General features: G+C 41.3%; 1 protein-coding gene across 1 annotated transcript in view; it reads right to left on the bottom strand.

Annotated features, from left to right (window-relative positions):
* LOC117248417 (protocadherin-15-like) overlaps positions 1-14809 on the bottom strand; it is a 335851-nt gene that overhangs the window by 92334 nt on the left and 228708 nt on the right. The window contains exons 21-23 of the mRNA XM_033613476.2: positions 10980-11285; positions 7066-7296; positions 4295-4411 (exon numbers count right to left, since the gene is read on the bottom strand). Of these exons, the coding sequence (XP_033469367.2) occupies positions 4295-4411; positions 7066-7296; positions 10980-11285 (654 nt within the window). The remainder of the gene's footprint in view (positions 1-4294; positions 4412-7065; positions 7297-10979; positions 11286-14809) is intronic.

Raw genomic sequence — 14809 nt, forward strand, 5'->3', positions numbered from 1 at the left:
TTAACACCTTCTTGGAGCAAAACAATTCCTTTGATGCCTTTCAGTCTGGATTTCGAGCACATCACAGCACTGAGACTGCACTTGTAAAAGTTTTAAATGACATTCATCTGAGCAGTGATGCATCAAAGATTTCGGTTCTGGTATTACTGGACCTCAGTGCTGCATTCGACACAGTTGACCATAACATACTGCTTGACAGACTAGAAAAGTTTGTGGGACTTTCTGGCACTGTGCTAAATTGGTTTAAATCTTATTTACAAGACAAGGGTTTCTTTGTGTCACTTGGCAATTATGAATCTGTGTGAACAGAGATTACATGTGGAGTTCCTCAAGGGTCCATTCTTGGGCCTCTTCTGTTCAACATCTATATGCTCCCTCTTGCTCAGATTATGGAATATCATAACATCTCCTACCATACTTATGCAGACGACACACAACTTTACATAACAGTATCACCAGATGACTACAGTCCCCTATATCTACTAAATAAGTGCATTGACGAAATCAATACGTGGATGTGCCAGAATTTTCTACAACTAAACACAGAAAAAACTCAGATAGTTGTTTTTGGCCCCAAAGAACAAAGATCAATAGTCAGTGCTCACCTTGATGCCATGACACTAAAACCTACAAATCAAGCTAGAAATCTTGGTGTAGTTCTGGACTCAGACCTAAATTTCAATAGTCACATAAAGACAATTACTAAATCAGCCTACTACCACCTTAAAAACATAGCAAGAATAAAAGAATTTCTGTCTAAACAAGATACAGAAAAACTTGTTCATGCTTTCATTTTCAGCAGGCTGGACTATTGTAACCGTGTCTTTACAGGCCTGAGTAAAAAATCAATCAGACAACTGCAGCTCGTCCAGAACGCTGCTGCCAGAGTCCTCACCAACACCAAGAGAGTGGAGCACATCACACCAGTGCTTAAATCACTGCACTGGCTTCCTGTGTGTCAAAGGATAGACTTTAAAATCTTGTTACTTGTCTATAAAGCACTAAATGGTCTCGGGCCTAAATACATCTCTGATATACTTGTACGTTATGAAGCATCCAGACCCCTCAGATCATCTGGAACAGGTTTACTCAGTGTTCCCAGGATCAAAACCAAACGAGGTGAAGCAGCCTTTAGTTTCTATGCTCCCCGCCTGTGGAACAAACTTCCAGAATATCTGAGGTCGGCTGAAACTGTCAACTCATTTAAATCAGGGCTTAAAACATTACTATTTACTGCAGCTTACCAGTGAACTAGATATGTAACTTATTGTTAGGATAATCTGTAGCTATTGTTTTTATATTTGTCTGCTGTTGCTTTTGCTTTATATTTGCTTTTTAAATGCATTTGCTGCACTGTTTTTCTTGCTTTTAGCTTTTGTTTTTAATGATCTATTGTTCCTTTAATGTTTTATCTTAACGTGTTTCTCTTGTAAAGCACATTGAATTGCCTTGTGTATGAATGGTGCTATATAAATAAAATTGCCTTGCCTTGCCTTACCATTTAGCTAAGGCTGCAACCGGTCCCTTTCCTTGCAACAGAGGTATTCCTCTTCTGTGGGCATTGGGGTACAGCATTCACAGGTAACGTTACACCACCAATCTCCAGAGCTAAAGCCTTCCAGCAGCCATTCCTCCTCTGTCGTCTTCTAACGTTACCTGTTGTGCCTCTCTCCCTCTCCTCCTCCGTTCTTCAATTTCACGAAGCTCTTCGTCAGTGTATTCTGGCTCAAATAAATAAGGGCGGCCATAAAACTCTGCAAAATCAAATTCCTCCTCCACAAAGTCGAAGTCTGGCAAAAAGTCAGCCATTATTCTATAAATCTTTCAGAAAATAAATGAATGAACCTTTCAGGCTACTGTCCGGTTCTACCTTGCAGCTGCTGTGGCTTGTTCTCGCGAGATTTCAGGCACGGTATGAGATCGCTGCTTGTTCTCGCGAGATTTCGGCCGCGCTTTGGGAAGCAGAGGTAAATGGTAAACATACCATAAGGTAAGACAACAACTCTGAAGACCACCTAAATGTGGAATGTTAGTATATAGGCTTTCCACATCGAGAGGCGATGGCCGCCCTTATTTATTTGAGCCAGAATACACTGATGAAGAGCTTTGTGAAATTGAAGAATGGAGGAGGAGGAGAGAGAGAGAGGCACAACAGGTAATGTTAGAGGACGACAGAGGAGGAATGGCTGCTGGAAGGCTTTAGCTCTGGAGATTGGTGGTGTAACGTTACCTGTGAATGCTGTGCCCCAATGCCCACAGAAGAGGAATACCTCTGTTGCAAGGAATGGGACCGGTTGCAGCCTTAGCTAAATGGTAAACAACAAACATGGCACCACACTGGTAAAGTAAGACAACACGTTTACATGTCATTTTCTATATATTCTCTGACATTTATCCTAACGATATGAGGCGGTCTTTGTGGAGAAAAAGCTTGTTTAGTCGACTAACTTTGCACTTGAAAGGATGCCCGTTCAATTACGTTTTAACAGGTCTGATGCTACGGCTGTATCTAGGCTAACGGCTAACATGCTAACTATTATTTCTATGTCACTAGTGACTTGAAACAAATTTAGGACGATAGGAGACGGGTTGAAATAAACCGAAATTTCCCTTTAATAACTGCTAGCCATGTGATGCTACAGTTAGTGATTATTTGTGTCGTTACCTCTCTGGCTGCATGTGTGTGAGACACAGCCACTTGTTTGTCTGAGTTGAGTGTTAATATTGAGGTGAATCAATAGCACATCTTTATTCTGCTTGGTAGCTGTAGGCTAGTCAATCATGGGACGGTGAGCAGGCGCCTGGGTGTGTTTATAAAAATGTAGCGTGACGATATAAAAATTTCATACCCCAGATGTAACGCGGACCTGCCGATGCACATTCATATCAGCTGTCAGTGTTTGTCTCTGTTAGTAGAGACTCCACTCTGCAGTGTAGTTTACTGATACACCAGAGAATCACACAGTAACACTGGAACTCATGATCTACCTCTCTCTTACCGTTAACTATAAATTTAATACTGATTAAAAGTCATATTACTTTGTATTTACTATGTTCATCTGTAGTGTAGGGTTATATGGGGACAGGGGCGTTGAAGGTAGACCATTTGACAATACCCCAGAAAGGCTCCCTCTTTTTCGCAGCCTGATGCTGGCAGGTATGAACAGGCAGAAATGTTCTTCGTTTTTGGTGTGTTAACAACAGTGATGTTGGTTTGATTTGGTTTGGTCTATGGAATATTAAATCAGCCATATTTTCTCACTACATCTTACTCTCAGGTGTACATAAACTAGAGATTATATACTTCTTTTTGAAATACAAAAATGTGAAATTATCGGTTATTGGCCATGAGAAGCAGGTAATTATCGGTTATTGATATCGGTTGAAAAAATCCATATTCGTGTATCCCTAGCTATAGACCAAGAATCTGTTACTGTGTTGCCTATTTCTCACTCAGATGTTTTCAGAAACATATTTTAGCTTACTGTTTAACTGTAATTCAAGATCAAGCACCCCTTGTGGACCTACATTGACAGAGCACATCTCCCAATAACCTATCATTGCAGCATGTCTCGGCGCTGTCAGCTGCAGTGCCCTCACTTAAAAACTGCTGCTCCCATTAGCAACCAAGACACAAAAACATGGGAAATAGGGTCCAGGTTAAAAAGTACCGAAATGACCCTTAAAGCTTTGGTTAATTTCAGATTATTATAAGGTTTGCTCTCTGTATGTACAGAGCTTCTGAAGACAACCTAACAATAGTAGGCAGATAAATGTGTGAAAAGTTAAGACCAGAGCACAGATTTTTACCCTGAAGCCGGGTGCCATATTGTTTCCTGTGTCAAAATGGACATCACTCACCAGTGTTTACTGGTTCGGTTCGGTACAGTGCATTCAAGTAGTTATCGGTTTTCCACTTCCTGAGCAAAAGCAAATGCCACAGCCACTTTTTTCTGGTCATGTCGCACCAATTTTCGAAAGTATTATCTTCCTACAGCCCAATTTTATTAAAAACACCATCTTTCCAGCAGTGAAATACTTCTTCTATGCTAATATGATAAGGCTATGGCTGAAATCGGCTGATGTTCAGAAGGTAGAGGATGTAGCGGAAAGATAAAGGTCACCAAGGAATGTTTTTATCTCTGCCACCTTTATTAAAGACATAAAATGGAGTTAACATGCTCCATACACTTTTAAATTTAACCACCAATGTTGTGCACATTGCATTTTTAATATGAATTTTAAGTCTGACCATTTTATAGTCTATAAATGAGATTTATTGTTTTATACTCACTGGAGGGTCCTGGTCCTCTGCAAAAACAGTTGTGATGACTGTTCCCTTCTCTGCGTTGGGTGCCACCATGCCCTTATACAAGTCTTGGGTGAAGATTGGGGAGAAGTCATTCATGTCCTAAACAAAAAGAGATAGGTGTATCAGTTATACAGTTACATATTGGTGATATCTGTAACCACATTGCAATTATATGTCAGTATAAAACATTATTGGGTCAGGACAGTGCAAAATGTTCAGCTACACTCCAGCAGATTAATGGTTATAGAGAACGGGCAACTCATCTCCCTTCAGATTTGGCGCTAAAAGGGTCAAATAAGTGTATCAATGTATTCTACTACCACTTCTGCTGATGCTGTCTGCATGCTGAAAGAGTAATATTGTAGCATTGCAGATTCTGCAGCTGCTGCTTTGTTTGATTTCAGCCAACACTTCCAGCAAGTTATTGTGGATCCAGGCAAAAATTCCCACTTGCAGTTATTCACCATGCCTCAGGCTTTGTCCATGTATTTTAAGAAGTGTGCATCTGAGCTACACTGTTACTGTAATCACACCGTTGCAGATGAAAATAATCCGTTCCATACATCCATAAAATTGACCACTAAATATGTGAACAGAGAAAATATTGTAGCCGGCTGATTAACACTAAAAACTGTTGTGTAAACTGAACCAATACAACATTTTCCTTTTCTCTAAGGCTTGTGATAATGTATTGGTATTTCATTATAACATCTTATTAAATAGTGACAAAATACGGCTGCTGCTGTGAAATTAAGTGTTTCATAATTAATGCATTTCTCTTTGTGTATTGTATATTATTGCTGATATGCACATTACTTTCTATAGTACCAGATGGCTGCCAATTAAGATGATAAAAATAAAAGCTGTTCATTGTGTCTAGGCTTTAAATGGTTGTAAGGAAAATGCATTAAATAATATTTTCTCCAAAGATATCTCTCAAGAATTCTGAGGACCATTATGGTGCATTTACTTCTTGTTAAGATGACAACCACAAGCAAGGCTTTCTGACCCACTTGAACGTAAAACCTGACGTTTAATGGAAAGTGATCTCTTATGCCGTCTTCTCTACCCCTTCAGGCAATGAAACTGTTTCCAGTGAAATAGTGCTCCCTGGAACACATGTGGGAACTTAACATCACCGTTGCTTTTAATCACCTTCTCTCTGTAAATAATGCACAGCTGAGCTCGAGCATTTTTATGGGCCTGCAAAGAAATGAAATCCTCTTAAGTGTGCAGCCTTTGCTTTGTGAGAAAGAAAAACTCAGCAAGCCATTCACATATCTCTCAGGAATAGGTCAGCTCTGTAGTCTAACAGCTGGAGCCTGATCTTCCTTTCTCTTGACCTTTCTCTTTACTTTCCACTGTTGTGACTGAGCCATGGGCAACAGTATGTGTTCTATAAACTCAGTGGAGGGCAGTCTAACTTTGATCTATACACAGGTTCAGTGTTTCCTAGCAGAACATCTATGATCCAGATCTTACTTTGAACAACAAAGCCCCATTCTTCTGCTGCAAGTGTTCACAAGATGCGAGCGCGGACACACATGTGTTGGCTTGAAACAAACACGTGCGACATACAGCGCCTACACACAAGCACACACAACCCTGTACCTACAAATGCAAGGTGTCTGGATTACATTTGTGGAGTACAAGGATAGAAAAAAAAAAGTTTGGGAGACTCATCCAGAACGAAAAAAAAAAAAAAGACACGCAGGACACTCAATCCATCACTGTGAGGCATCCAACGAAAGAGACAACAACAAAACAATACAAGGGGAAATCAAACACACACGACTTCAAATAACCCTCTGGAGGTGTTATATGAGGAAGGAAATGGAATCAGTGGAATCAGCTCCAACTCTAGTCCCCGAGAAGCCTGCGTGAATCCATTAGGCTCATTCTAATTCATGTCTGCCATTTCAAATAGCAGACATTGGTTTGATATCAGTGGCTGTGCAATGCCTTATCCTATCAAACACAGTTCCTGGGTGACAGCACGAACACTACAACAAAGCGTGTCCTTATCAGAGGACAAACTCACTCTACAGGTTGGCAGGCCATGCGGCAAGTCTGCTTGAATAAGCTTAGACGCTTCCTCCCATTCAGTATAATGTAGAGAGCTTAATTCTGCAGACTTTGAGACTGTCACTAGGGGTGGACTGAATTCATACACACAGATAAATGTGAGTGCACACATTTTTAAAGCGCAGAAGCCGAGCGAAAAGACACACAGGCGTGCATACGCGTACACACATGAATAGTGCCACAACATAAGGCGTCTAATCCTTTCGTTGGGATTCAGCTGTTAATCTCTTGAAAGGTTGTAAAGGGAATACAAGCTCCTGAAAAACCTGACATAATTGCTGTCACAAAGCTAATGAGTCATTCAGATCTGGAACAGCGCTGTGTGTGAGACAGAAACACCTATCCATCAAACTGTCTTTGTCCTTCTGATGCTACCAGGACAAACAGGTCGGGAGGCCAAAACATCTTTTACAAGGGAAATGCATTCAGCTCTGAATAGAATGACAATGAATTTCATATCACAAAAGCAGCACAGGTGCAACACTGTACAATATGTCTCCAATCCCCTTTTGGACTGTGGCTCAGACAAGCTATTACTACTGTAAAACTCTGCTAATGAGTCACCACATATTCACCGACAGTGCTGCTGCTCCTGAGGGACAATGAGGATAGATGGGAGAATAGATCACTGATTGGTTGTGGTGGACTGACTACCCGGGGGCTCTTACCGTGATGCGGACCGTGACGGTAGCTTGCCCTGGGGGCATGACCCCTCCTTGGTCGACAGCTTCCACCTGGAAAGTGTAAGAGGCCCCCATGCCCATAGTTGCCAGGTCCTCAAAGTCCAGGGTTTGCAGCACGGCTAACTCCCCCGTGACAGGGTTCAGAGAAAACAGCTGCCTGGCCGATTCAGTCTTGATCCGGTACGTGACATTGGAGAAGAGGTCTGAGTCCACTGCCTATGAGGAGGAAGAGCAGAGGGATGAGCAATTACAGTATATTAAAGAAACAGAGTGTCTACTTGCACCCTGGTGGGAGTAGTCCCACTAAAGCTATTCAGCTATTTACATCCATCCCTACAACACATTATTATGGATCCCACTGTGTGCTGTGATTGGGTAATACTCGTCACATTGACGTGTTAGGGTCAGCAGTGGGTAGGGTTAGGGTAAAGAGGCCATGGTTAGGGCTATTACTATCCAATCTCGACCATCTCTGACATTACAGTGGTAAATCTTTTGAGAAAAAGCAGACACATAAGCTGCAGATGACGTAGTTTAAAGAGCGACACAGTTGACTGAGATAGTAAGATGTGCTAGAGAGACTTAGCAGAAGACATTCTCACAGGACACAGAGGTTTGAATCACATGTGAGTCAGGGTTGGTTTATCGTCTTTAGACTTAGTTGACGTATTATTTTCAGTTTTCAGGATGTATAAAGCTGCTGAATGGACTGCACTGTATAGTGACTTTCTGGTCCTTCAACCGCTCTTCAACACATGTCACATTCACTCATTCACACACACATTCACACCCTCATGGCCAAGGCTAGCATACAAGGTGTCACCTGCTACTCAGTAACCACTCACACACCGATGGAGCAGCCATTGGGACCAATTTGGGGTCCAGTATCTTGCCCAAGGTTACTTGGATATGTGGACTGGAGGAGCCGCCAATCTTCCAATTAGTGGACGACCTGCTCTACCTCTGAGCCACAGCTGCCCCCCAGTGAATGAATGCACACTGTGTACATAAACCTAAGCAGAATAGCTGCTTAGACCCGTTCGTATTAACGCCATATTTCGGTGTCACTATCACACCCAGGAATATAGCATGGTTGGCTGTGGACACATGGGTGCAAACAACATCTAAGGACACGTGGAGAAAACGTGGGGTGACAGAAGGAGAAAGAGCCACATATATCTCCAAAATTTGAACCTTACACATACATATAAGCAGTGTGGCTGAGGACAATGAATATTAATGTTTCTATTTTAATTCTGCGTTTTTATGCTGCAGGGGTTACTTACATCAATCATTAATAGGTTCTGATTAAATTAAACCACTAAGGGGAGCTTAAGTTGGTCCTCATTGCATAAAATCACAACTCTCAAAGCAGATAGATTTTTCAAAGGCTGCTGTGATAGGAGATGATTAGATACAGTGTGTGGATGCTGCAACACGTGGTGTTGTGTCAATGCGCCCTCACACACACACACAATATTTATTAGGTGCGTTAACGTGGATCCTAATACTCAACTAATAATTAGATGAGAGCCCAATCAGAATTAAAGTGCCTTGTGTAACCACCTCAATCGGAAGAGACTGGCCTGATTAGCAGGAATTTTCAGGTTGAGAGTGGTACTGTAAAGTTTCGATAATCTGTTCAATAGCACTTAATAACCATGTCAAAACTTATTCTGATGATTTCTGTTTGGTTGGAATAAATGTATTATTTCTGTGCATGTTTGCCCCACATAAAGGTAATATTAAGTTATTTAGTTTGCTGCAAATGACATACTGCAACAGCCTCCCTTTGCTGACTGAAAGATTTTTTTTCTTGTTCTTTATTGCTCACATAAATATATGGGTAACTTTGTGTCCGTGTTGGGTACACACACAGACATGGGTGCGAGCATGTATGATTAGGCATGTGGGTATTATGTGTTTTAATATCTGTGTGTACCTATGGTATACCTAGTTGTTATATAATGTATCCTCTAACTTAAATTAAATTTAAATTTATGCGTTTATTTAACTACATGAAATAATGTAAAGTAAATAATGTATAAGTAAATTGCTTTTTTAAAATTTCTTAATTTATTATCATCATATTATTACACTTTTGTTTTATGTTCAATGTATGTATTTATGTATTTTTTTTTCCCTTTACCTTATCTTTTTCGGTTTCTACATATGTTAAATAATCCTCAAAAATGCAAAAAAAAAAAAAAAAAAAAAAAAAAAAAATCACAAAATAAATAGATTATTTGATTTTTAAACAGCTGCCTAATGTAACGTTGTTGCTCAAGGCTGAACTGTGGGGGTGCTGGTCTTAACAATCACCTATCTCTAACGTTACCAGTGACATTTAGGGAACATTTGTAAATTATAGCGTTTACAATAGTCTGCATGTGAGGTGTTAAGGGGATATCCGTAAGATAGAGAAAATAACCTGGGTTACATTCACATTACTTTCTCCTTAACTTACTCATTAATTGTGGTAATGGACGGAACCACTTCTTGTATACTTTATTCACTAATAGAATTGGATTATCTCATTAAAGCAGGAAAAAAAACTTGTTATAAATCCTGCAGATTAGATGCTTCACAGCTGGGGAAACCACCTTGCACAATTTCAGAATACATTCTGATTACATACTTTGGGGCATGCAAACGCACTTCTGATCACTTTATATCATGTTCATGTAAGTCCTCATTTGCCAGTTGATTCACCTTTGGACACATTCCTCAAGCCAGTATCCACTCTGAAAGGAAAAGGAAGCTATATATGCTCACATTCTCTCCCTGCAGTTGGTCTCTTTAAACTCTATTAAAACACTTTGGGAAATGGATCTGGGCGAGGAGATTCCTCATTTCAGACGTTGGGTGTTACTCATGTGGAAGTCCCAAACAGCTCCTTCACACACTCTATTGATAAAGGAAGTCCTTAATTTTGTCAGACTGGAAAGAACCAGGTGCATAATGAGGGGCTCCCTGAAATTTTGCATGATGTGGGATGCCTTTTTAAGTATGTGCGGGAGCTGAGACGGGATTGACCAAATATTATTGTGCTTTCTATCTGCTCTAATAAACAGATTGATTTTAGCCAAACTGAAGAAATTTTGCCCATGTAACCACAGCTACTGAGACACAAAAAAGCTAACATACATTGAGGTGTAAGCAATCAGTTTCAAGCTACCCGACTCATCCACTTCCTTTCCTCAGAGTCTATTTCACTTTTGCTCTTTAGCTGTCTCTCCAGCCACCCCCGTCCGTTTAGAGTTGAGGTGACGTTGTCTGGGAGATTAATGGTGTCACAGTACCACTGTCACTCCCACCCCTCGCCCCCAACCCTAACCCTCCTGCTCCTCACCCTCTCCTGCTGCTTCATCCCTCTCTGTGAAATGTCACTCACAATATGCCGGCAATTACTCGCCCCTCCGCTCTGTGTTTGCTCTGCCTGCACACGGTGTCCTTGTGTTGAATCTATCCAAAAGACAGATTCCGCCGAGTTGAAAAGTTTCTCAAAATGTCTGGTGCATTATATTCATGTTTGCCAGGACAGATGGAAAACTGATCCTCCACTAAAGGCTGGTTATGACTTGAAAAATCCAGCTTTAAGTCTTATTCTGTTTGAGTCTAAAAATGCCCAAAGAGCTGTCATGACAGCAGAAAAAAATGTTTCTCTCTGCTGTGTATATACGGCTGTGTATGTTTCTGTCTGAATAAATGTTTCCGTCTGGAAGCATTTGACATTTAAACACTAAATTGCTCGCACTTGAAGTTAAGAGATGCTAAAAGCCTGTTACTACAACTGTTGTATCAAGCACCCGTGCTGCTTTATATGAAGGGAGACAGGAGACGTTTAAAGATGCAGAAAGGAAAAGAACATGGCAACAAACACATGAGCAAGTACTCACGCTTAGCTTCAGGACCACAGTCCCCACAGGGCTGTTCTCAGGTACGTTCACCACGTAAGTTTCCTGGGAGAAAACTGGGCTGTTGTCATTGATGTCCAAGACCTGGACTGAGAGGGTCAAGGTGGTCCGCCGTGGATCCACTGCTCCATCTGAGGCCTCCACCACCAGGTCATATTGGCTCCTGAGCTCCCGATCGAGAGGCACTCTTGTGTAGATGCTGCCGTTAGCGCTGATTTTAAACAAGTCTGGATGATTTAAAATCCGGTAGCGCACCTGGCCATTAACTCCGGCATCTGGATCTGTGGCCTGGGTGGAGAGAAGTAGGAACAGAGGGCTCCATTATGGGTATGTAAATATAGTTGTCTACTCACTTTAGGAATTTAGGAAATGCTTCCCATGCAATATAAATTTCTCGGTAGGTCACCCATAATTAGAGTTTTGCTTGGCTGCAGTTTGACTCATCTGATGTCTCACATTTGTGGTTTTGGCTGATGTAGTTTTCAACCAATCTCCATTTAATGCTGCCAAGCTCCCAAGGAAAGCGAACTACAATGGCCATAATTCATTGCACAGGCCTATCTGCACTTGTTTGAGTAGTGGTCTGTGCCAAACTACAGAGACACAACCCGGATAATCAAATGGAGGCATAATGGTCGGCTAATGTTGCGATAGCCATTATCTTCCAGTGGACTCAGAGACTGTGTATGCTGAAAAAAAATGTGAGTTAGCAGGCTCGCTAAATGAAACATCAATAAAATGTCATCAATAAACCGCCTTTGAGTCCTGACGCTGCTGAAGTTAACAGACAACCTGTGGTTAACTCTGAAAATCCATTTACATGCATCAATGATAGCAGACAGATAGAAATATCCACCAACACTCAGCATAGGAATAAGACGTTTTAAAACTGAAATGCAGAGGTATTTCCCTCGAAGCAAACAGCTGTTGTGAGGTTAATGTGATCCATTACATGATCCATTAGAGCCTGGCTTTATCTTAACACCTTACATATTTACAGAGGCTCCAACAACCCCAACTGAGCAAGAGTGCTGCAACAGCGCAGAAACAACTGTCATACATTTGAGTCTCATTTCCTGTTCTTCGTATTGAGATCAGAGTCTTTGTCACAGACTCATTAGTGATCATTTGTGGGTTCAAAAGGCCAGGATCGTTGTAACAAAAGGAAATCCTCGAATGCTCAATCACCCTTTAATAGCAGACATGCCTCTCAATAGAAAGAGTACAATAATTAAAACTGAAAAAAAAGAAATGGTCAGATTGATGATCTTATGAGAGGCAGTACTGCTGTGATGATCCTGCTGGGCTAAAATAAGTTATCTGAATTACAAATTTTAATTCCCGCGTGGGTATGACAGGTCATTATTATGCCTGTTTATATGTGCGTATGTGTGTGAGTGTGTGTTGATGCACAACGGTCTCCTGTGTCGTGGTAATTCTTTGTTGTAATTGAGAGAGAGACAGAGAGAGGAAAGGAGGGAGAGAAAAAAAAAAGACAAAGGGAGATCAAGCCACATTTCATCTGTCGGTTTGGCAATATTTTCTCAACCTCAGTGCAAGTAAGGACAAGGCAGCACAAACAGGGGGGAAAAGAGAAACAGTGGAAGAGGGGAGGAGGATACACATACACACACACACACGTACGGCTGCTAAAAGCTAACCCCGATTTGTTTTACACAGAGTGCCTGACAAATATTCAAAGCCAGGGCTAAAATTGGACCTCAGCATTAAGCCTTTGCAAAGCAGACTAAAGCACATCATGTCAATATGTGCATACGGATCACAACTTCTCTGCAGTGATTACATAACAAACACTCTCGCTGCTCCTTGCCTTGTAAGGGGTGTAATCCAATTTATTCACAATTTTTACTCAATTAAATCAAATAACAAATCTGCATATTTCTGTAGCTCCCAGTGGACAAAGTGTTGTATGGATTGTAGAGGTCTGGCCGGACCTGCAGCTGATGTTGGCAGATACGGCAAATATTGGCATTCATGTCCTGATGCCTGGCCTTTGTGGAGACTGTCATGCCTTTGGTTTGCTTGCCAAAATTATTAGGAGCAAATTATTTCTATTTTCTAACCATGAGGCCCTAAATCATAGCTCATCTTCTTCCTCACACTGTAGCAGCATGTGTGGCAATCTTTCACGTTGTTTTCCAATCAGGGCTCATTTAGTGATGGTTACAGGAACAGACTCCAGATAGCTGGTGGGCAGGCTCTGTAAATCAATTGTGGGAGCGGAGGAACATCCTGCAGGTGGATGGAGTACAAAAAGCAGCTTGAGCAGGTGGCTGTGGTGTTAAAAAAATACAAGCCCACGCAGACCTCTAATATATAGTACATGAGAAACGTGTCTCCTTTGTGTGCTGCCGGCTTGTGTCCAGCGTTTCTTTTTTCTTGTTGCATACAAAACAAGCATATTCATCTTGCTTTGGATGATTAATGGTGAAAGCTGAAATTTAGTTTGAATTGCCCACTTACACTGTTGGCAGAATGATGTCTCGCTGCACCCTGGGCACAGTGTTTTCAAACACAACATTAAGCACTGCTGTCCCCCTCTCAAAACCAGAGAAAAAAGGTGTGAAAGCTGTATGTGTGTTAAGTGAAATACAACACAGCACTGCAAGACAAACCCATCAAACTCACTTAATCAAGGAATCTGCTTGGCTGAGAGACAAAAAGGCATTACACTCAACAGCCTCTCCAATTAGCAACAATTGTACATGATGCTTTCATGATGCGTCTGACGCGAATGCTAATCAATCTGTCCTCAGGTCATCTGCATGCTCAGATTATGCTTCCCCGCTGTGAGCAAACAGAATGGGCTTGTATGGTGTAGGATTTGTCAGTCACAGAACAAATGACTCTATTAGCACAACCAGCAATGCTGTCAATTGTGATAACCCAGCAAATCATCTCCGGTCTCTGTGAGTGTGTGTAAAATAAGAACAGGTGGGAACCAGTTCCAATTACTGTAACGATAATCCAAAACGCTTTAGGGCTAGCATTAAGCTACTTAATAGCATTATGTATTTGCACTGCAGTCATCTTCACCCTTGGCAGTTGCCTGCAGCCTTGTGGTTGGACCGCACTATTACTCCCTCTCTGCAGGGAAATATAAGGCGCTACAGGAAAGGAAAAATAACTGATTTTACAGTAGCATATCACATTCAAATATGAAATAATTGAGCAGACACAAATAGCACCTTAATTCATGCCGAATGTATCTCATACATTCTTTCATCTTTCACTTAGCGTGTCATGTGACAGTGAGCTGTAGGCTGGTGTTCTGATAGAGACAACATCTGTTCAATAAGACTAACTTGTAACAGACATGCACCTGCACACAAAGCTCTTAAACAAATCTCCAAGACCATCACAAGACTTTATTTAGATACAAGCTGCAATCTCCAGTCCTGATAAATGAAGGCAGCACAGAAGTGCCGAGAACTGCAGTTCTTCTAATTGCCACTTGAGGCTGGCTCCAGAAGACAGTCAATCCCCATGGACACCCATGGTAAAATGCCCAACTTGACGTTATAATTAAAAATGTTTAAAGCCTGGTACAAAAAAAGGTTTTGGTCTCTATAGCTAATTGACCTTTCACTAAGCCCCGCCCCTTTGTGATGGTCTGACAAGCTGTTGTAGTAAGCATGGAGCCCACACTGTAACTAACTGCACTCCCTGATGAAATATTATCATATTTTTGGAAAAATGAAGCAGTGATTCCAGAGAGAAGCAGACAGAGGGGTCTACAGTCTGTGTTTGAAGGATATATCCAGGATGTCAAACTGACTCAGCAGCAACAA

This window comes from Epinephelus lanceolatus, chromosome 17, assembly GCF_041903045.1.
Source record: "Epinephelus lanceolatus isolate andai-2023 chromosome 17, ASM4190304v1, whole genome shotgun sequence".
In the NCBI taxonomy this organism is placed as follows: Eukaryota; Metazoa; Chordata; class Actinopteri; order Perciformes; family Serranidae; genus Epinephelus; species Epinephelus lanceolatus.